Raw genomic sequence first — 21,939 nt, forward strand, 5'->3', positions numbered from 1 at the left:
CAGCCACATTGTTGTGGGAATGGCATCACTTTCAGGCCAGACCAGGTAAGGACCACAGATTTCCTTCCCTAAAGGGCGCTAATGAACCAGATGGGTTTTTACAACAATCAACAATGTCTTCATGGTCACCATTAGACAAGCTTTTTAATTCCCAGATTAATTGAATTCAAATTTCACCATCTGCCATGGTGGGATTCAAACCCATGTCCCGAGAGCAGTGGCCTGGGTCTCTGGGTTACTAGTCCAGTGACATTACCACTACACCACCACTTCCTTTAGATTGGAAAATGTGCATCTCATTCTGCTATTTAAGAAAACTGACAGAGGGAAACCAGGGAATTATAGACCAGTTGGCCTAACATCTGTTGTCAGGAAATTGTTAAGAGTCTATAATTAAGGATAGAGTGACAGTGCACCTTGAAAAGTTTCAGCTGATCAGAGAGAGCCAGCATGGATTTATAAAGGGTAGGTCATGTCTGACAAACCAGATTGAATTTTTTGAAGAGGGGACTAAGGTAGTGAACAGGGGAATATCTATGTTTGTTATTTATATGTACTTCTAGAAGGCATTTGATGAAGTCCCTCTTAAGAGACAGTTAGCTAGCATTGAAGTTCCTGGAATTGAAAGCAAATCTTTGGCCTGGTTAGGAAATTGTCTGAACACACAAGATGGAGAGTAGGGAAAATGGGCAGGTACTCGAATTGGCAAAATGTGGTGTCCCTCAATAATCTGTGTCGAGGTCTTAACTATTCACTGTATTTATTAACAACTTAGATGATTGGATAGAAAGCCACATACACAAATTTGCTGATGACACAAAGATAGGTGGCATCAAACAGCATAGACAGAAGCAGAAAATGACAAAAATATATTAAAAGATTAAGTGAATAGGCAAAACTGTGGCAAATGGATTTCAAGGTATGCAAATCTAAGATCATCTATTTGGGCCTAAAAATGATAGACAGGGTGCTTTCAAAGTAGTGGAAAGCTAGAAACAGTGGAGGTCCAAAGCCCCCTAGGGATCCAGGAACATATATCATTAAAATGTCATGAACAGGACCAGAAAATAATCAAAAAGGCTCATGGAATGCTGGTCTTTAAATTTAGAGGACTAGAATACAAAGGTACAGAAGTCTTGCTTCAGTTATACAAAACCCTGGGTGGACCATACCTGGAGTACTGTGAATGGTTCTGGGCACCATACCTTAGAAAGGATATACTGGCCTTGGAAGGAGTGCAGTGGAGTTTTACCAGAATTGGACCTGGACACCAAATGTTAAATTATAAGGAGGGATTACACAAACTAGGGTTGTATTCCCTTAAATTTAGAAGCTTAAGGGGTAATTTTATAGAATCATAGAATGGTTGCAGCACAGAAGGAGGCTATTTGGCCCATCGTGTCTGTGCTGGCTCACTGCAAGAGCTCCCCTGCCTTTTTCCATAGCGCTGCATTGTTTTTCTCTTCAGATAATTATCCAATTCTCTTTTGAAAGCCATGATTGAGTCTGCCTCTGCCACATTCTCAGGCAGTTCATTCCAGATCCCAATCAGTCGCCTTAAATCGGTGTCCTCTGGTTCTTTACCTTCCGCCAATGGAAACAGTTTCTTCCTATCTACTCTGTCCAGAACTCATGATTTTGAACACCGAGTGAAATTTTCAAGATATTAAAGGGAACAGACAAGGTAGATAGGGAGAAACTATTTTCACTGGTTAGGGATACAGTCAAAAAATTATAGCCAGACCTTTAAGGAGTAAAATTAGGAAACACCTCTACATGCAAAGGCTGGTAGAAATTTGAAACTCTCTTCTGCAAATAGCAATTGATACAGGATCAATTTTAAATTTGAGATTGATAGATTTTTGTTAACCAAAGGTATTAAGGGATATGGGGCAAAGGCAGGTATATGGAGGTGGGTCATAAATAAGCCATGAATTTGAATGGCAGAATAGGCTTGAGGGGTTAAATGGTCTCCTCCTCTTTCTGTGTTCCTAAAAGTATTAACAATTGTTGCATCGTTATTGAACATTTACTAAGGAATCATTTACAATTGATTATTGTGAAATAAATAGTCGTTTGAGAGTACAGAACTTGAGTATTGCTGAAGATAGAGACATTTTGTCAAAGCTTTTTGTCTTGCACTCATCAGCACAATTGGCAAGAATACCAATGTAAGGGAAGCATCAAATTTTATACTGTATGAGAAGAGAATGCTGATTGGTTGGCAAGTGGACTCTGATTGGTAGAGGCGTTGCCATGGAGAATGCACCAGTTTATGGTGACTGACCGTTAACTGCCAAACTTTGTTTGACATTTAAACAAGGCAGCTTGACTCTGATTGTTCAAGGCATTGCCCTGATGAATGAACCAGCAAATGGCTGTCACTTATTTTGTTTAGCTGAAACAGGCGCAATGTGTGTACATGTTCTTTCTGTCTGTTTGTGAAATAATGCAGTCAATGCACATTAAAAATGATTAATAGGTTCTTAATGCCCATTTAAATAGTCCATGTTAACATGAAGACTTAAAGCAGAAACATCTGGGCACTAATTTTGTCAAATAAACCCCACACGTTATCTCTTAGACAAGCCATATCTCTTACCCTGTGCACAGAATGGTTTGCACTTTCACTGAAAATTTCATTTGTACATACCAGAATGTCTATATATGGATCCTTCTTCTGCTATTTTTATTTTCTCAATTTTTTCAATCATTTTCTTTTTTCCCCTCTCATCCTCTCATGAAGGCTTTGATTTGTTGCTGAGATCTGGATGTACAGGTATCAGATTCCTTCCAAGTAGCTAGTATGAGTGAGCCGGGTGACTATTCAGTTCAAACAGCATCGTGGCCATGTTCAGTCTGTCTCCCATCCAAAATCTGCGCATATATACATTCAGCAAGGTCTGTTGGATAGTGAACAGAAGTGGCAAACCTTTCCGATTTTCTTCTCCCTAATCAAAAGGTGCAGCACTAATACTATGACCTGAGATGAGATCAAATAATACAGCATAAACCAGGGATCAAATCTGGAACCTTCCAAGTCTGTATGGTTTAGTTAGATAAACCTGCTAAGCAAGCTACCAGTTATATTGTTCTGATAACATATATACATATATATATATATATATATATTAAAGTAGATGTTCAGCACCACCCCTTCGTAACAATGGCCTGGATTTTGCAGTGAGCAGCAAAGTGAAAGCACTTTCCACGGACCTTGAAGCTGCCCACAAAAATCTAGCGATCACTCAGGCATGGATTTCCCCTTTCCCAATGTTAGTTTGAATCTGGCGTCAAATCCCGGGGATCTTTGGCATCCAGGAACAAAAATTGTCACTGACAGCAAACAGAAAGTTAAAAACACTGAATGTCCTTCACTTTTCAATCATTTTACAGAGAGAAAAATAAAGATTTGGACATACACATGGGACTAAGGTAGAAGCTGAAGTATCATAAAAAAACTTCTAAAAATAATTATTATTTTAAAAATCTATGGAATTTTGTTTTATCATAATGGAGAAATTTGGCATCCCACAATTATAACATTAGTTTTTCAGGGCCAGAGAGGTTGTTCAGCACACTTAGTACACCATTAAAAACCCAGTGACACCTCATTAAACAAGTAGTAACTTTTTCAAGTGCTTTGACAGTGACACTAATAGCGTAAAAAGTGGAAGTCCACATCACATCAAATGATTTCTAAGATTTTCATCAGCAGGGACTTCAACAACGCACCCTGTGGAGGAGCAGGGAATCATTGACAGCAGTTTCTGGACCTCCACATTTAACTGCGCCTGTGCAGATGCTAGAAGTTTCTGTCAGTTTCACAGTTGTAATAACAGTGAATGCTAAAAGTCTCACTATTATTACAACCGTGAAATTCAGGCTAACAAGTGGTTTGAGTTCCATGCCACATGCACTTTTCTGAACTAGGTGTTTTGCCATTTCAAATGAAATTTCACGATAGTAGGGCTTCATTTTGTTAAGTCATCTTGGTAATAAGCCTCATAACTAAACCAAGAATATGAAATGAATAATATATATCGGAGGTTAATTCCTGCAGAGCTGAAGTCAGAGTTTATTACCATTGACATTTAAACCTTTCCCAAAAAAATCCCCAATTTGAACTTAAAACACTTTAAAACAAATGTCACACACGAAGAAGGGTCACTGACCCGAAACGTTAACTCTGCTTCTCTTTCCACAGATGCTGCCAGACCTGCTGAGTGATTCCAGCATTTCTTGTTTTTGTTTCACACTTAGATAGCTTGCTCCTGTTTGTTTTATCTAAGCTGTTCCATGCCTTTTTGAGAATGAAGACCTCTGAGGTTAATAGTAATTAGTAGATGTTGTTAATTATTGAATGAAAAAATCTGGCAAGGTGTTGAAGAATTCTGTACAAACATTGTCACTGTGCAATTATTAAATGTAATTATTTTATTGACAAGATTTTCAAAGGCTCAGAGATTCCTCACAGCTTCTGGTGAGCCCTGTAATTTCACTAGAAGTGGGTGAAACCCCATTTACATGCATAAACAAGCAAGGGGTGAGATTTTAACTGCCAGTGGATTTCCAGAGATAAATCATTCATTTTGTTAGTATCCCAACCACCTGCGAAGGTACGCAGCCATGGTGCTCTTAATTGTTGGGCCTCATTAGCTCCAAACAAGTTACAAACAACTTCCAGCTTCCAGAAAATTGGGCAGTCTCACTGACACACAGTTATGTGTGGGTAGAGAGGTTTTGGGGGCATCTTTTGGTCGGATAGGGAGCAGTCTAAAGTCGGGGATACCTAAGTTTGGTTTCCTACATCATTAATTATGCCACTCCATATTTTCCTGGCACTTTTGAGTTGCTCTGCTGTTATTCACACCAAAATCAGTTAGAAGATAATTAAAATAGTCCTGCCCCCAACACCATCAATGGAAATTGCACTTTTCCTGCATTGAAGTCAGTTTTCACTCCGCTGCTGCTGACTGGTTTAAGTGGCTTGGCTGCAGCGTGATTTATTTCTGCAAGATTGGATTTAGACTCCCAGTTGTTAAAAATGTATTAATGATGCAAATATTAAATAACTAGAATCTTTATGTATCCACTTCCTGCACCTGGGATTTTTAATTTTAATATTGCTCTACCTCCCCATGACCTGGATTTTTCAGTAGCAATGATGGTGAAACTGTCAGCTTTTACAATCATAACTCCTCTGAAACTGACAGCAACTTCTATAATCCACACATGCGCTATTAAATGTGGAAATGCAGAAGTTGCTGTTAATAACCCTGTGCTCCTCCATTAGATGCACTCTTGCAGTCCCCCCAGACTGAAATCAATTAGAAATCACTGAACTGATGAAAATTTGCCCTTTTACACTATTCGTTTCGCTATAAAAGCCATTGAAAAAGTTACACCTTGGTGAATGAGGTGTAACTGGGTTTTTAATGCGTAACTAAGTAATTGCTGCTGAAAAACCATTCTGGCCCTGAAAAGCTAATTTTATATTTGTGGAACATCAAATTTCCCCATTTGTAAAAATAATGAAATTTTAAAATAGTTTTTTGATATTTCAGCTTCTACCTCAGTCCCATGTGTATGTCATTTATTTAACTCTTTATAAAATATAATCAGGTGGCAGGACTATATCTCCAACACAGAAGTCCTTGAAGCGGCCAACATCCCCAGCTTATACACACTACTGAGTCAGCGGCGCTTGAGATGGCTTGGCCATGTGAGCCGCATGGAAGATGGCAGGATCCCCAAAGACACATTGTACAGCGAGCTCGCCACTGGTATCAGACCCACCGGCCGTCCATGTCTCCGTTATAAAGACGTCTGCAAACGCGACATGAAATCGTGTGACATTGATCACAAGTCGTGGGAGTCAGTTGCCAGCATTCGCCAGAGCTGGCGGGCAGCCATAAAGACAGGGCTAAATTGTGGCGAGTCGAAGAGACTTAGTAGTTGGCAGGAAAAAAGACAGAGGCGCAAGGGGAGAGCCAACTGTGCAACAGCCCCAACAAACAAATTTCTCTGCAGCACCTGTGGAAGAGCCTGTCACTCCAGAATTGGCCTTTATAGCCACTCCAGGCGCTGCTTCACAAACCACTGACCACCTCCAGGCGCGTATCCATTGTCTCTCGAGATAAGGAGGCCCAAAAGAAAGAAAGAAAGAATAAAATATAAATGAGATTGGCTACTTGCTGATATCACTGTTTACTGAATGCCTGAAGATCCACTTGACTTGTTGCCATACTCAAACCCAGATGAGATATATCCCAGGCTGCTATATAAGGCAAGGGAGTCTGGACACAAATTTTCAAATCCTCTTTTGCCACAGGAGAGGTGCCAGAGGACTGGAGGACAGCGAATATGGTACCATTATTCAAGAAGGGTAGTAGGGATAAACCAGGTAATTACAGGCCAGTGAGTGTAACATCAGTGGTAGGGAAAATATTGGAAAAAATTCTGAGGGACAGGATTAATCTCCGCTTGGAGAGGCAGGGAATAATCAAGGATAGTCAGCATGGCTTTGTCAGGGGGAGATCATGTCTAACAAATTTGATTGAATTTTTCGAGGAGGTGACTGGATGTGTAGATGAGGGTAAAGCAGTTGATGTAGTCTTCATGGACTTCAGTAAGGCTTTTGATAAGGTCAAGAAGGTAAGAGCCCATGGGATCCAGAGCAATTTGGCAAATTGGATCCAAAATTGGCTTAGTGACAGGAGGCAGAGGGTGATGGTCGAGGGTTGTTTTTGCGATTGGAAGCCTGTGACCAGTGGTGTACCACAGGGATCGGTGCTGGGACCCTTGTTGTTTGCAGTGTACATTAATGATTTAGATGTGAATATAGGAGGTATGATCAGTAAGTTCGCAGATGACATGAAAATTGGTAGTGTCGTAAATAGTGAGGAGGAAAGCCTTAGATTACAGGATGATATAGATGTCCATAGATCACTGAAGGCAGCAGCACAGGTAGATAAGATGGTTAGGAAGGCATATGGGATACTTGCCTTTATTAGCCGAGGCATAGAATATAAGAGCAGGAAGGTTATGATGGAGCTGTATAAAACGTTAGTTAGGCCACAGTTGGAGTACTGTGCACAGTTCTGGTCACCACACTGTAGGAAGAATGTGATTGCACTGGAGAGGGTGCAGAGGAGATTCACCAGGATGTTGCCTGGGCTGGAGCATTTCAGCTATGAAGAGAGACTGGATAGGTTAGGGTTGTTTTCCTTAGAGCAGAGAAGGCTGAGGGGGACCTGACTGAGGTATACAAAATTATGAGGGGCATAGATAGGGTAGATAGGAAAAAACTTTTTCCCTTAGCAGAGGTGTCAATACCAGGGGGCATAGATTTAAGGTAAGGGGCAGGAGGTTTAGAGGGGATTTGAGGAAAAAAAAATTTCATCCCCAGAGAGTGGTTGAAATTTGGAACACACTGCCTGAAGGGGTGGTAGAGGCAGGAACCCTCACAACATTTAAAAAGTATTTCGATGAGCACTTGAAACGCCATAGCATACAAGGCTAGTGGCCAAGTGCAGGAAAATGGGATTAGAATAGGTAGGTGCTTGATGGCCAGCACGGACACGATGGGCCGGTTTCTGTGCTGTATAACTCTATGACTCTAAAATATCATTTGGAAAGAGGAAATCCATGCCACAGATATTGCTAGTTCTTTGCGGTCGGAAAGCTGCCCGCAAATTCCAGAACAATGGGCTGGATTTTACCAAGCCCATGATGTCGGGCTCCATGACGGGAGGAGGGCCACAATATGGGTCCGGCAGCGGCCCGCTACGGAGGCTGACACTGGGAAAGCCCAGCCTGATACTCCCGGCAGCGGCGAGGCTCCATGGTTGCCCCACCGCCGCTGGGCAACGGGAACAGCATTTCAATATTTAAATGAATAACATGAAGATTTAAATAAACTTACCTGAAATCTTCTGAGCCCGCCACAATCGTTGGCATGGCGGCCGGCACACCCGCCGTCTTCAATTCCCCATCCAGGGAAAGCCAGCATAACATTGGTGGGGAGGGGGGAGGAGTTAAGATTTTCAGTGTAGGAGGTGGGGGCGGGGTCAAATAAACATCATGAGTGTCGGGATGGTTGGAAGGGGTGAACTTCAAGCTTTGCACAGTTTGAGGGGGGAAGGTCAGATTTAAAAGGTAACTGTCTTGGGGGGGAGGAAAGGGCAAATAGTTAATGTAATTGTTATTGGGGGAGTGGTGGGAAAGGGGCGTTAGAAATTTATTGGATACAATTTGGGGGGATACTGCTTTAAACATTCAAATTGACTGGCAGGGCTGGTGCCGTTGCTGCACGCCCCTTCCACGTGATTGTGGATGGGCTGCCCTGGCTATTTAAATGAGCTGCTGCACAGGAGATTGCGGCAGCTTGTTAGCGGGCTTTGAGCTCGCCACTGACCTCGCTCTTAAAATCCTGCCTAATATGTCTGGATGCCATTCAATTTATGAGATTGTTTTCCAAATATAAATGGCATGCATTCCAACAGTGCTGAACCTCAGTGAAACCAATAACACGACAAAAATATATGTTTGAATAACTCCAATTTTCTTGTTAATTATTATTTTTGAATCAGTTATGATGTACTTATAGCTCAAGATCATTTCAAGTCCATCGACTCAGGGATTTCCAAAGTATTTGTGAGACAATTTGAGCCATTCGCTCAAGAGCACTGATAAGTAAATGCAGCAAATTGTTGGGAAAGACCATGAGTGATCTTCATTCCGTATTGTAACACAGATTATGTTAGAGTATCAAAAGCATATCCAGCCCTTCTCGTTTATTGTTGAGGGAAATGGATGTAGCATTGTTGCAAAAATCCCAATTAAAATAGAAGCTTGGAAATTGTGCTGTGCTACAATATATTAGGAAAATTTAATACATTTGTATCGAATTCTTCTATCCAGATTTTTAAATGGCAGTAATGATCCATTGATAGGATTAGCCAATTAGGGATGGGCACTAAATGCTGGCCTTGCCAACGACATCCACATCCTGTAAATGAATTGAAAGAAGCATTGAAATAAGCCCCAAGACATCTCGTCTCATTCACTTCCCACTACAATCTAATGTCACTGGTTTTATTTAAACTGTACAATATAATTAAAACCAATTACCCATGTAAATGCACCTGCATTATCACTCATTATTGAAGAACGTTACTGACATTTCCTATCTGCAATCCTGTTTCTTCAGGGTGGAGCTGAACACAATATTCCAGTCATTATATCGAAAATCTCAAAGGAACAAAGAGGTATGACATATTTGTCATATTAATTTTCTCTTGTTTTGACCTTTAGATCTCAACATGAAGTAGCTTGATATTGGATTTTTTTTTTCTCCTGTCTTATTTACAAAGCTGACCTATCTGGCTTGCTGTTTATCGGAGATGCTATCCTACAGGTGTGTACACAGTAATGTTTTCTTATTTAACTTATTACTGCTGACCACAGATAATTGCAGTGAATTTAGGTTTGTCAGCAATATCTTTTCTTCCTTTTTTGCTTTCCCTGCACCATTAGATAAATGGAATAAATGTTAGGAACTGCAAACATGAAGAAGTGGTGAGTACACAATGAATTTCTGATTTTTGTCCCTTTCTTTTCCTGTAAAAAGACACCATTAGAATCTAGTTTACCTAAAAATGCATATACATTTTGGCACCTGTGTTAAACTGTCATCCTTTCTGAAAATAAGCACTTAAGCAGTCAGCAGATTTAAACCTTCCACATGGCAGGAACATTGTTTATGCTCAGAGGCAAAAATGCCAACGTGATCCCGAGACACAACGAACTTCAATTTACCAAAATAAAAACAGTACCAAATATAAGGGGAAATACTCCACTTCATTTTAATGGATGCAAAATCACAGGAAATATCCTGATATGCATTTTCAGTGTGCCCAGAAGTGCTGAAGTGGAAAATCACCCTCTTTTTTTAATTTACTGTTCTGTTTGTCTCAGTTATATGCCTCAGATACTATGTCGAGAAAACCATGGAAAATATCATGCTTTCCAACCCTGATTGGAATATCTACATTCAACTTTTAGAGCTTCACAACCCGACATAATGATGTGGAAGGGTATCTCAGTGACCCCAAAATCTGGTGAATATGGGGTAGAAATTCCGATCAATTCAAAAATGTGTAGAACAATCATAGGGATGGGCAAGGGAAGGTGAAAATAGTTGAGAATCTATTTTACTTGATCCCAACTCAACATAAAGAGTAACAATTTCTCACACGTTATGATTTGGCAGAGATGAAGTAAAGCATAAAATCCCATTCTTTTCAATGGGATCTCACGATACAAATAGCAGTCTATTAAATAGTGGGTGTTAAGTTCAGAAACTTTCAAGTTATGTCCAGAAAGTGAAGATTTTGGTTGCTAGAACAAAAATTGCTTAAATTCATGCCCCCTCTACATTCCTTTTTGGAGGTGGAAGAAGATGGTGAATGAAATGATCTGTGTGTTTACATCAGAGGCAGGCACTTTCCATTACCCAAACAGCCATGTTTATAGACCTACCCAGGAAATTCTGAATAGAATTGCCATCACAAACTGAGATTCACAAAGGGGCAGTGATTTGCTATCTGTTGCAATCTGACCTGTAGACAACCTAGAGCACAAGCCCTACAATTGGTTCCACCACATCCACTGCTGTGGTGGCTGGCTGGTTTGCCTGATTTCTGGTACATGAAAGGGGAAAGCATGGGTTGAATGTGACCCCACATTCAGTAGCCAGCCTCATCTATACCTTTTTCAGCCACACTTCCTCTGGGCACTACCTCAACCCATCCTCCACTGGCTTACATGGGAGCAGACACTTGTGAAGTCCTGTCTAATCCCCCAAGCTTGTTGAAACTAGACATGGGAAAGTGCTCCATATGTCTACTTTAGGCCTCAATATCATCACAGTAAGTGTTAATGGGTCATATTCCCAGAGCTGAATTTTACCCGCCCTCTAAGGATGGGCTGGGAGGCGGGGGGTAGGGCCATAAAATGGCAAGAAAAGGCTGGGGGTGGAGTCCCCATTGCCTTCCTAATGCCATGGAATTTTATCAGTGGTAGGCAAGGTGGAGTGCAGCCTTCCCACCCTGAGGCCAAGTTAAGAGCCTCTTCCTGCTGCTGCTGGTATTTTAATAGCTTCTAGTGGTCCCCAACCACCCCCCCCGCCCCGCCACATGGGGAGAGTGTCCAGTCAAATCTGGAAGTCTCCCTGGGGGCTGGGGTTTGGGTGGTCCTCCTGATCTGGTACTCTGTGGCCCAAGGAGGGCTCCCCCCCTCCCCGGTGGCAAGGGCCACCCCTGTGGAAACAGCTACCCCCCAGCCTCACCAACCCAACCCCTACCCCTCATCGGGGGCTGCATGATTGGCCCCGGCAACCCTCGATCCCAATTACCTTGTGCGGAGGTCAGTGGCCATTTTTGACAGCTGCAGTTCCAGCAGTAGCCACCATTCCCAGTGGTACTGCTGAGACTGAAGAGCTGCCAGCTCTCCAATTAGCTGGCAGCCTTTGAAGGAGGACTCCTGTCTTTTGACAGGATGGGGCCTCGATGCCAGGCAGTAAATTGACTGTGTGCAAAAAAAATGTGGCAAGTCCCTCAAATGGCTGAGGTGGGGTTGTTCCCAGATTTTCAACCTGGCCTCATGACCCCAGCCGCGCCTTCAAATTTCAGCCCTCATTGTGCAAAAGAACATTGTCACTGGAGTAAAAACAGAAAATGTTGAAATTACTCAGCAGGTCTGGCACCATCTGTGGTGAAATAAACAGAATTAACGTTTCAGTTTGGTGACCTTTCGTCAGAACCGGGAGTGTTTAGAGATAAAACAACATTTAAGCCATGCAAAGAAAGGGGGGAGGGGAAAAATAGGCAGTAAGGTCTGTAATAGGGAGAAATGCAAAAAGAACTATTAATGGAACAAGTATAGAAACAAAAGATGCATCTAGAGGCGGTGTAAATGTGAAGACAGAAACACAACCAACAGGAGTAGGACCCCCAACAGAGGAAGTTTGGAATAAAAGGGTATACAAATGTAGGCATATAGATATTGGCCTGGAATTTGCGTACAGCAGTGAAGCAAGGGTGCTCACCGCTGATCTCAAAGTAAGTCTTGCTCAGAGATCCAGTGATCTCCCTGACGAGAATTTTACCTCTAGCTCGGTGCAGTGGTACTGCAACTGATTTCAGTGTTCTTTACTGGGGATTTACAGTGTGGATCTGGAGTGATGGAATCAGGCTGTCCAAGAAGCCAATCACATTAAAGGATTTTCACAGACACACACAAACAGGAATCAAAAAGCAGAAAAATAAAATCACTTAAAAATGTTTACATAGAACAGATTAAGGATTGGAACATACAAATGGGGTAAAGGTAGAAGGTATAAGATTCTGAAAAAAACTTTTTTGGAATATTATTAAACAATTTAATTTTAAAAATCTAATAATTCATCATTTAACAGCACTCCATGATTATAACATTTTCAGGGACAGTTCTGTCATTCATTAAATTTTATTAATGACATCACCACCTGATTGAACAAGGTGTAACATTTTCTGGGGTTTCCAGCAGCGATGTGGGACAGGAAAGTTGATGTTCTTGCTGATTTCATGATTGCCAGCTCTGGGGGTTGGGGTCCACACCTCAGCCTGCATTGGAACCCTGAGTGACAGACCACAACTTCAGGATTTCCGTGCTAATCTCCACATGTCCAGCGTCCTGAAGTTGCAGTCAGTTTCAGAGGGGCAATGACACCGGACACTGACAGTTCACCGTTAGCATGCAAAGTCCGGGCCGTTATGAATGAATATGCTAACATATTCATAGAAAAGTCATATATTCATTATTTTCCTGAAATTGTTAGCCAATTTATAATAAACTTCATCAGAACACATTAACATGTTTGTTAGTTAGATCACACTGCATGACTTCAACCCATTAGTGTTGCAATGAGATGTAATACTATTAACAAAGATAGGCAGCTGTGCAATGATACATTAATGTATCTCTTATTTTTCCCATCTGACTCCAGTTCAGTATACCCATTCGATTAGAGAATCCGTTTCCATTTGGATCCCATACACTTCACTTATTTGATGTTACCATCTGCAATTTGTTGTGCATGCATGCCATAATGCTATACCCTTGTCTCCCAAAAGTGAAAAGAATGTTAAATGTACTTCAAGGTTACTTATATGTAATTACCTGCAAACTTTTTTTGAGAGCTCGCTTGGTGTCAGCCTCAATTATCTGTGGACTGTAATGTTTGTTTATGCTTGCTTCAACACATACTGTTACTATTAGATTTCATATCCTTGTCACAGAAGTCACTTATTTATAAAATTGTATTTCTAATATGTCTCCTTATATTTTTGATGTTATGTTGGATGAATTTTAGTAACAAATGGCTAGAGACAATTTCAAGATGTGCTTCAGGCATGAGAAGCTCTTGTACAAGCCAATATTGTAGCTGGATACATAAAATCCTGAATATATAATTGGTGAGCTGGAGGAACAGGCGGGTTAGAAGCGGAGCTATTTTACAGATTGCTATGGTAGTAATGCTATTGCTCAAAACTAATAACTCAAATTGTACAAAACAAATAATCCACTGTCAGGCAAAGCCCCCATCTGCCAAGATTGAGGCACATATTATTTCACCACATGAACATTAAAACTTTAAAAATTGCAATCTCTGACTGGAAAGACATTTCCACGGTAACAGACAATGTTGAAACAATGAGGATCCAACAGTTGTTTCTCCAATACACAGAAATGGTCAGACCAGTTTTAGTCACATGGCTAACTGGTTGTGACAGAGAAATTTGAATCTCCAACCAAGGATGTGAAGAGACTGTTCCATATAAGGAATTAGTCACATGACTAACCTGCAGGGCAACCTGGGAGTTTTTTGAATTTGAACTCCCATCAATGGGTTTTGACCCCAGAGACAAAGCCATGTGCTCATGGAGTAAACACCTCTCCTGGAACTGAAGCAAGAATTACAGCCTCTCCTGTCTGCATGCTTCATCTCTTCCCACAGAACTGAATCTTGTGAAAACACGTGAAACTAAAAGAGAGAATGATTTCCTACGTGAACAAGGTTTAAGACTAATACTGGGCCCCCATGAACCGCAAGACCATATCTTCAATCAAGGACTACAGCAAGCTCAAGAAACAGTCACAAGGTTTTGCCTCAAACTGTTCTACTTATCTTTTCTTCTGTTCTTCTCTATTCCTATTTGCATGTTTATATCGCGTGTGTATGCTAGCATGAGCACATTGTATATCCGTAGGCATGAACCATATTAGAGTTTAAGTTTAACATTTTAATAAATTTCCTCTTTCTGCTTTAAACCAAAGAAAGCCTGTGTGTGCTCAATTATTTGCCTTATTATTGGAAACCTTGAACAAGGATTCACAAAAAGGAGAGCTCATAACACAATGTGTTTAAAATTAAACCCTGTGACAATAAGACCAGGTAAAGACAGCCAAAGACCCCTAGATACATTGCTCACCTGGTCGTAACACCACTCTACCTCACTTATTACAAGCCTGTTTGTGACACTAGTGCATAGTAAATAATGTATTATTTCCTATTTTTGTTGGATACATTTGTCATAAACTTTTAATCTCTTACTTAGTGAATAACCAATGTCACTTAGGGGTTAATTTTCCTAGATGGCGATTTTTGTGTTTCTGCTATGTTGCTTTTATTGAAAATAGAATGACAGTCAGACCATAAATGTGTGTATAGTTGAATCGTTGACTTGTTGCTGAACTTCCACCCTTTTTGATTTTTGGGTGGACCTTGAATGAGCTCCCACTGGCAACAGACAGGAGCCCAATTATTAAATGCAAATTGGGGTCAGATGACTTTAGTTACAACCCTCAACGTCATTATTGTCTGTTTCCATGTTGCTACCCCCAGATCCTGATCTTGCCCACAAACCTTATGCAGCACAAGCTCGGAGGTGGCCATTTCCAGCAACATTGGAAGAGATCCTCAGTTGTTCTCAGATAAAACTCTTTGGGAGACATTTTTGCATAGAATTGATCCTACAGCACAGAAACAAGCTGTTTGGCCCAACTGGCCTTTGTTGGTGTTTATCTTAAGACCTATATCAGGTCACAGCTCAGTCTTCTCTTTTCTAGAGAAAAGAACCTCAGCCTTTTCTGCTAAGTATATCCTTTCCATTCAGATACCATCCTTGTGAATGTTTTTTGCACCTTCTTGATGCCTCTATATCCTTTTTCATCATATGCAGACCAGAACTGTGCACAGCACTCCAACTGTAGGCTAACCACGTTTGATACAATTTTAACATAACTTCTCTGCTTTTTCAATTCTATCCCTCTAGAAATGAACTCTACTGCTTGGTTTGCTGTTTTCATGGCCTTATTAACCTGTGTCGTTATTTTAAGTGATTTGTGTATCTGTACCACAAATTTATCTATATTGAAATTTATTTTACAATTATGCGCCCATTCTGCAACTTTATTAATGTCGTCCTGTACTTTATCACAATCTTCCTCAGTATACTCTGCCAATTTGATGTCATCTGCAAATTTTGAAATTTTACTTCCGATTCCCAAGTCCAAATCATTTATTTAAATATTGAACCACCATGGTCCCAGCATCCATCCCTATGGAACACCATTTCCCATCTTTTGCAAGTCTGAGTAGCAAATTACCTGTCCCTTACACACGATACCCAATATTTCTTTCCATTGCCATCAGTGGAAGGGAAAATCATGTGGAGCATCTAATTGGCAGCCTATTCAATATTGCCTATTTTGCACCATTGCCCAAAGTTGAAATTACCCCAAATAGCTTTTAACTCTTATAAACATGATAGACTACTTCAACATTACCCATGTGGAAGCTTCATTGTTCTCAGAGCAGTGAGAATATTCAGTCACCCCATTAAATAAGTAAATGGCTTTTTTGACATTTGTTATCATCTTTTGTGATTCAGGCTGATAGAGCTATATGCAAAAGAACTATTAAATTAAAAGTCCAAACAAATGATTCAAGGGCAGCTTGCTAAAGTTTATATATACGCCTATACCTAATATTTCAATAGTTACCTGGGCCGTAAAGTTGGGCTCTGTTTCAGGACAAAGGGTGCTGTTTTGGTACCAAAATAGAGTCCCCACATGCCGAATGCCAGCTTGGTGTGGGTGTTAGTGTGGATCTAAGGAGTGTGCGCTGGAATTATGCACAGTAGGTAGATCAAGAAGTCAGTCAGCATGTAATGTTGATACGACACCAGCGCTGCTATTTTTCATTTTGCTGCTCCAGCTAATGCCCTCTCTTAAACACGCACAGCTGAATATGCATTCAGCAACAGGAAGGAGGTCCTCACAAGAGTGTTAATTATAATGGTCATCAACAACTTTCAGGTTAGTTGTTGATTCCTGCATCCTGACTCTGTTTGTGTGCTTGGTGTTTTGAGGAGATGGTTAAGGTTGGTAAGTTCTGCAGGGAGTGGTGGTGCATGTGAAAAAGGCATTGGTTGTGACTGCAAGGGTTCTGGACACACCACTTTCTCCCGTAGTTGCAATTCCCCTTGGGTTGCAGCATGAGAGGGAGCTAGAACTGAGGCAGCAAAGAAGAGGACAAGCTGCTCGCAGGGGGAGGATGGGGTCGGGGCCTCAACAGGAGGTCTTATGCACCTAGGGTCCTCTGAGAGCACTTCTCTTCCCTCAACATAAGCCAAAAGCAGTGTGTGTGTGTCATCTGCACTTTACAAAGGAGGTGCTCACAGAACTGCTCTGAATGTGACCATGGTCATGAATTTCTTTGCATTGGAATTCTTCCAGGCTGGAACAGGCAACAACTGTACCATTTCCCAGTTCGCTGTCCACTGTTTCTTTTATTCTTTCATGGAATGGGTGACACTGGCAAGTCCAGCATTTGTTGCCCATCTTGACAATTGAGTGACTTGTTCAGCCATTTCAGGGGGCAGTTAAGAGTCAACCACATTGCTATGGGTCTGGAGTCACATGTAGGCCAGACCAGGTAAGGATGGCAGATTTCCTTCCCTAAAGGAACCAGGTGGGTTTTTAACAACAATTGGTGATAGAGTCATGCAGCTATCACTGAGATTAGCTTTCAATTCTATATTTTTATGAATTAATTGATTTTTATTCATTAATTGAATTTAAATTCCACCAACTGCCATGATGGGATTTGAACTCATGTCCCCAAGACATTAGCCTGGGCCTCTGGATTACTAGTTCAGTGACATTACCACTATGCCACCGTCTGCCCTTTATCGTCTCAGGGAGATGACAGGCTGTGTGTGCCAGGAGAGGGGAGTTTATTGGGTTCTCTCTGAACGGTGCGAGGCAGCAGAGTGTGCACATGGCTTTGCCAGGATAGTAGGTGGAGATGCAGAGTGCCATCACTTGTACACATGTGTCTTTATGGGTGCTGCATCGCGATGCTGAGATACATTGCAACTGCAAAGTTTACCGCTTGCTGAATGTGTAATTGGTGTGCGACCACGCTCAGCGCATCATGCTGTTGAATGGCTGTTATCCTGGCAGCAGTCATGATGCTTTCATTCTGCACCAGTCCACTATTACCTCAATCTTTCAGTCACCACATCAAACCAGAGGATGGTTACTGGATGACAGGAGCTTTACACCTGGCTTATGACTCCACTTCGCAACACAACCACATGGGGCCAGTATGTGTACAGCGAGAGCCTACTGCCATGAGAAGCATCATAGAGTAAATCATTGGGGTGCTGAAGCAACAATGCCTCAGCAAAAGCAAAATACTGTGGATGCTGGAAATCTGAAATAAAAATAGTAAATGCTAGGAATACTCAACAGGTCTGGTAGCATCTGTGGCAGAGAAATAGGGCTAAATTTTACAGCCCCCTGACGTCGGGGGTCATGGCAGGGGGGACTAGAAAATGCCTCCAGGAGAGGCCCGCCATGCTCCCTGATGATGGGAAGGTCCCGCCCCATATTACCGGCAATGGCGAGGCCTTGGGGCCCCCCCCCCCCCATTGCTATTTGGCGACGGGAGCCCAATTTCAGTATTCAAAGTGTTACTTACCTTGCCTCATTATGCATTCCACTGCCTCTTAGTCAATAGTTCCGCATATTCCGGTGAACGGGCATCTCTCACGTTTCATCCCGTTCCCGACTAATAAAAGCCGGTTGCAGTGCTTGGAGCCTGTGAAAGTAAGTCTTACGAGATGGGTCTCAACTCTGCGTACATGTGTAGGGAGCTGGGACGGGGGTTGGTATTGCTGGGGGCACAACTCTGCAGGCATCAAGGGACGTGGGGGGGATGGTATTACTGGGGCACAACTCTGCATATGTGTAGGGAGGTGGGAGGGGGAGCGCCTTAAAGGGGGCACAACTCTGCGGGCATAAAGGGAGCTGCTGCTCCCTCAGTAAAGGGTGGCACTCTGTGCCATTCAATGTTTGTGTGAGTGAAGGAACAATGGTACTCCAGGAACCCTGTGTGTGGGAAGAGTGCCATAAACGGTAGGCGTTTAAAGGTCATCTGGCTGGTGGGCCAATCGTTGCAACTGCAACAATCTAAATGTGGTCAAACTGTGCCACTCTTTGTGGAAGCTACAATACACTCCAATGCCACATAGTTGATGCATGAAAGCACATGATGTACCAGTCAACATCATTCTTTGCCTTATTAGGTAACTTCGAAGAAGTGAAGGAACCAAGTTCAAATGCAACTTGGAGATGAGGATAGTTCACCGTACATTCATTGATCCACTTGTCGTGAGGAGCCATATGTACCTCAGGCAAAACCAACAGGCAGGCGCAGCCCACATGGAAGCCCCCCGTCATGAGCAGCAGCGACCCCCAAGAACAGCGCGCCACCATGGATCGCAGCGCATCTGCAGGTCCCGGATGATTTATCTGCAGATGTCAGAGCGCCAGTGTCAGAGGCGACTGCAGATGGCGAGAGAGGCGTTGACACATTTCTGTGCCCTGCTGAATGATGATCTGCAGCTGATGGGCTACCGTAGACATCTTATGCCTGTGGCCCTCACAGTGACAGCGGCTCTTAACTTTTACACCTATGCATCATTTCAGGGACCCACCGCAGACCTTTGTGGGGTCACGCAGTCAGCAGTGCACCGCTGCATCAGGGAGGTCACCGATGCCCTGTACCAGAGGGCCGGTGACTATGTCCGCTTCAGGACAAACCCTGAGAGCCCGGCCCAGAGGGCCATCTGTTTCGGCTCCATCGCAGGATTCCCACAGGTGCAAGGGGTCAAAGACTGCACCCATGTGGCCATCAAGGCTCCCACCGGGCGACCAGCTGCATATGTAAATCGTAAGGGCTTCCACTCAATCAACAAACATTTTTTATATGTTCACCAGAAACACTTCATGCAAATCTGTGTTCACTTTCCAGGCAGCTGCCATGACGCCTTCATCCTGCGCCAGTCCCAGCTACCATTGCTGTTCAATGAACTGGCTCACATCAAGGGGTAGCTTCTTGGAGACAAGGGCTACCCTTTGCAGACATGGCTCCTGATGCCGGTGAGAAACCCCACCAGTGATGCAGAGGAGAGATACAATGCCAGCCACGGCACTACAAGAGCCACCATTGAGCAGGCAATCGGCATACTGAAAATGCGCTTCCACTGCCTGGATAGATTGGGTGATGCCCTGCAGTATGAGCCGGAAAGGGTAGCTCACATCGTTGCTGACTGCTGTGCTCTGCACAACTACACACTCAATAGAGGAGAGGCCTTGCAGGATGAGGAGAGACATGAGCAGGACTCCTCTGCTGACGATGAAGACGCAGAGGACTTGCAGCAGGAAAGCACAGGAGGACAGAGAACATCCAGGCGCCGTATGCAGGGCGAGCAGCAGGCAAGGGATGCCTGGCAGCGCCTTATTGATCAACGGTTCTCCACGCCATAGGAACCACCATGGGCTCTGCAAGCCACATAGCACCCTCGTTCACCTATTGTGCAGCAGTCTGCATCTGCAACATCTTTGTCTCCACCATTACTGGCAGCAGAATACTGAGCCAATGTCCATGTTACTGCATCCTTGGAGATGCACATGAGCAATGCTGGCATGGTAATGATGTTATTCGATAACATTGGCAGTTCTGAAAGGCCAATGATGTAATGGGAGGAGACATGATCGGTACATGCTGGCACACTTCATTCACACAGTAAAAATGTCAGACATGTTAGTGAAGAACATTCAGTGAGTTAACTTTTTACATTGTTGTGTCACCCGTGCATACCCATTTGTGTAACAGTGTGTTTCTGAAACGCTTGCGGGTGCACCTTCCCATTGCCAGTTCTGTGCTAGCGACCTGCCTGGAGGAAGGCTAATGATCAGAATGCCGTTTGACTGTGGATGACTTTGGCTGTCGTCCTCTGTGTGCGCAAGGCCTGGAGGGCCCCGGCTGGCTGGGGGAATCCCGGGTCAGTGCAAAACTCTCCTCAGATGTAGCTGTCGGAGCTTTACTCATCGGCAGAGGAGCGGAGGAGCTGGTGTTCACATTGGAATCACCTTGAGGGGGGACCCCAGATATGGCACAGAGGCTCGCTTCCTCCATCTCAAGGCTCGTTTGAACCTCACTGCTCTCCCGGGAAGGACCAGGGGCAGGGACAGGGACATCTCATGGCATCTGCGAGAGATTGCAGCTCAGCACGTATTAATGGAATCTGGTTCACCAGGAGGGCCACCGCCATCTCAATGAAGCCATACGATCAATTGCCTGTAACATGGTAGCTGTCATGGCCTGGATGGAATCACCTATCATCTGCTCGAGGCTGCGCATGGCCTGTAGCATCTCCACCAGATGTTGCCATGACTACTGCTGCAGCTCCAGCATGCTATGTGCTGTCGACAACAGAGGGTCATCAGTAGCCTGGGGATCAGCATGGGACTGGCCACCCACAGCCCTCTGACTGTTAGGGTCCTTGGCTGTCTCAGCCTCAGTCAGCTGCTCGGGCGCCTGTGCAGTGCTATCACCAGCTTGTGACCCAGACTCTAAGGCCGATCGCATTCCCACCGAGGTGACTGTACCTGCGCTGGTGGAAGGTGCAGGAGTGTCATGGGACACTGCTTCCTCTGAAGATATCTCTTCCTGTATGGTGCGGGAGGAGTCCTGGGCCGCCGGGGTCGATTCAGAGCGTTGACTTGCAAGATACAATGAGAAGAGCACAGTGTCAGTCTTGATGTTGCACATGTACCGATTATGACAGCATTCTCTCAAACAATAACAATGTCACAGTCATCATTGTGTCCATCAAATGGCTGTATGTTCACCCAGGACCCCGAACTCTACATCACCAAATGAATGGTCCACATGAATGGAAGCCAGTTCCAGGGCCTCCTCCTCAGCCTGTCTTAACGTATGCACATCTGGCACTCCTCCACCAGTACGACTCGCCTCCCTTGCATTGTGGGCCCTCTTTGCCTGGAGGAGCAAGGAGGCAGATATTAAGCATGGCAGATCAACAACACGACACATGTTACAAGAGGGGTGCTGGCCCCAACGGTGGGGGAGGCTCAGTCTGCGCTACTGAATGAGCCTGTCATGTAGGTGCCATGCTCTGAGCAGCAGACAAGGGTGAGTTCTCGCGTATGTTCATCAATTGATGTCACGTCAATCCTCCCTGCCCAACCTCCATGTCTTTGGTATTGCAGTGGCACACATGTGCCACTCTGTGTGGGGACATCCAGGTTCAGTGGAGCTATGTCATAAAGTACCACTTACCTTTGTGGAGCGGAGCAGATCGTTCATCATCTTGCGGCACTGTACCCAATAATGCCCGAAGGCATTAGTTGGACGACAGATGGCCGGACTGCTGTGACACCCTGTAAGCCCCTTTGCACACTGTTATCCACGGCCATGATGGCAGCGGTCTGCGCCTGCTTGGCAACAAGCTGAGA

The 21,939-nt window shown here is 43.5% G+C and overlaps 1 protein-coding gene across 1 annotated transcript in view; it reads left to right on the plus strand.

Moving 5' to 3' along the window:
* sntg1 (syntrophin, gamma 1) overlaps positions 1–21,939 on the plus strand; it is a 599,108-nt gene that overhangs the window by 493,089 nt on the left and 84,080 nt on the right. The window contains exons 5-7 of the mRNA XM_068032645.1: positions 9,215–9,272; positions 9,378–9,421; positions 9,541–9,582. Coding sequence (XP_067888746.1) covers positions 9,215–9,272; positions 9,378–9,421; positions 9,541–9,582 — 144 coding nt within the window. The remainder of the gene's footprint in view (positions 1–9,214; positions 9,273–9,377; positions 9,422–9,540; positions 9,583–21,939) is intronic.

This window comes from Heterodontus francisci, chromosome 5, assembly GCF_036365525.1.
Source record: "Heterodontus francisci isolate sHetFra1 chromosome 5, sHetFra1.hap1, whole genome shotgun sequence".
Lineage (NCBI taxonomy): Eukaryota > Metazoa > Chordata > Chondrichthyes > Heterodontiformes > Heterodontidae > Heterodontus > Heterodontus francisci.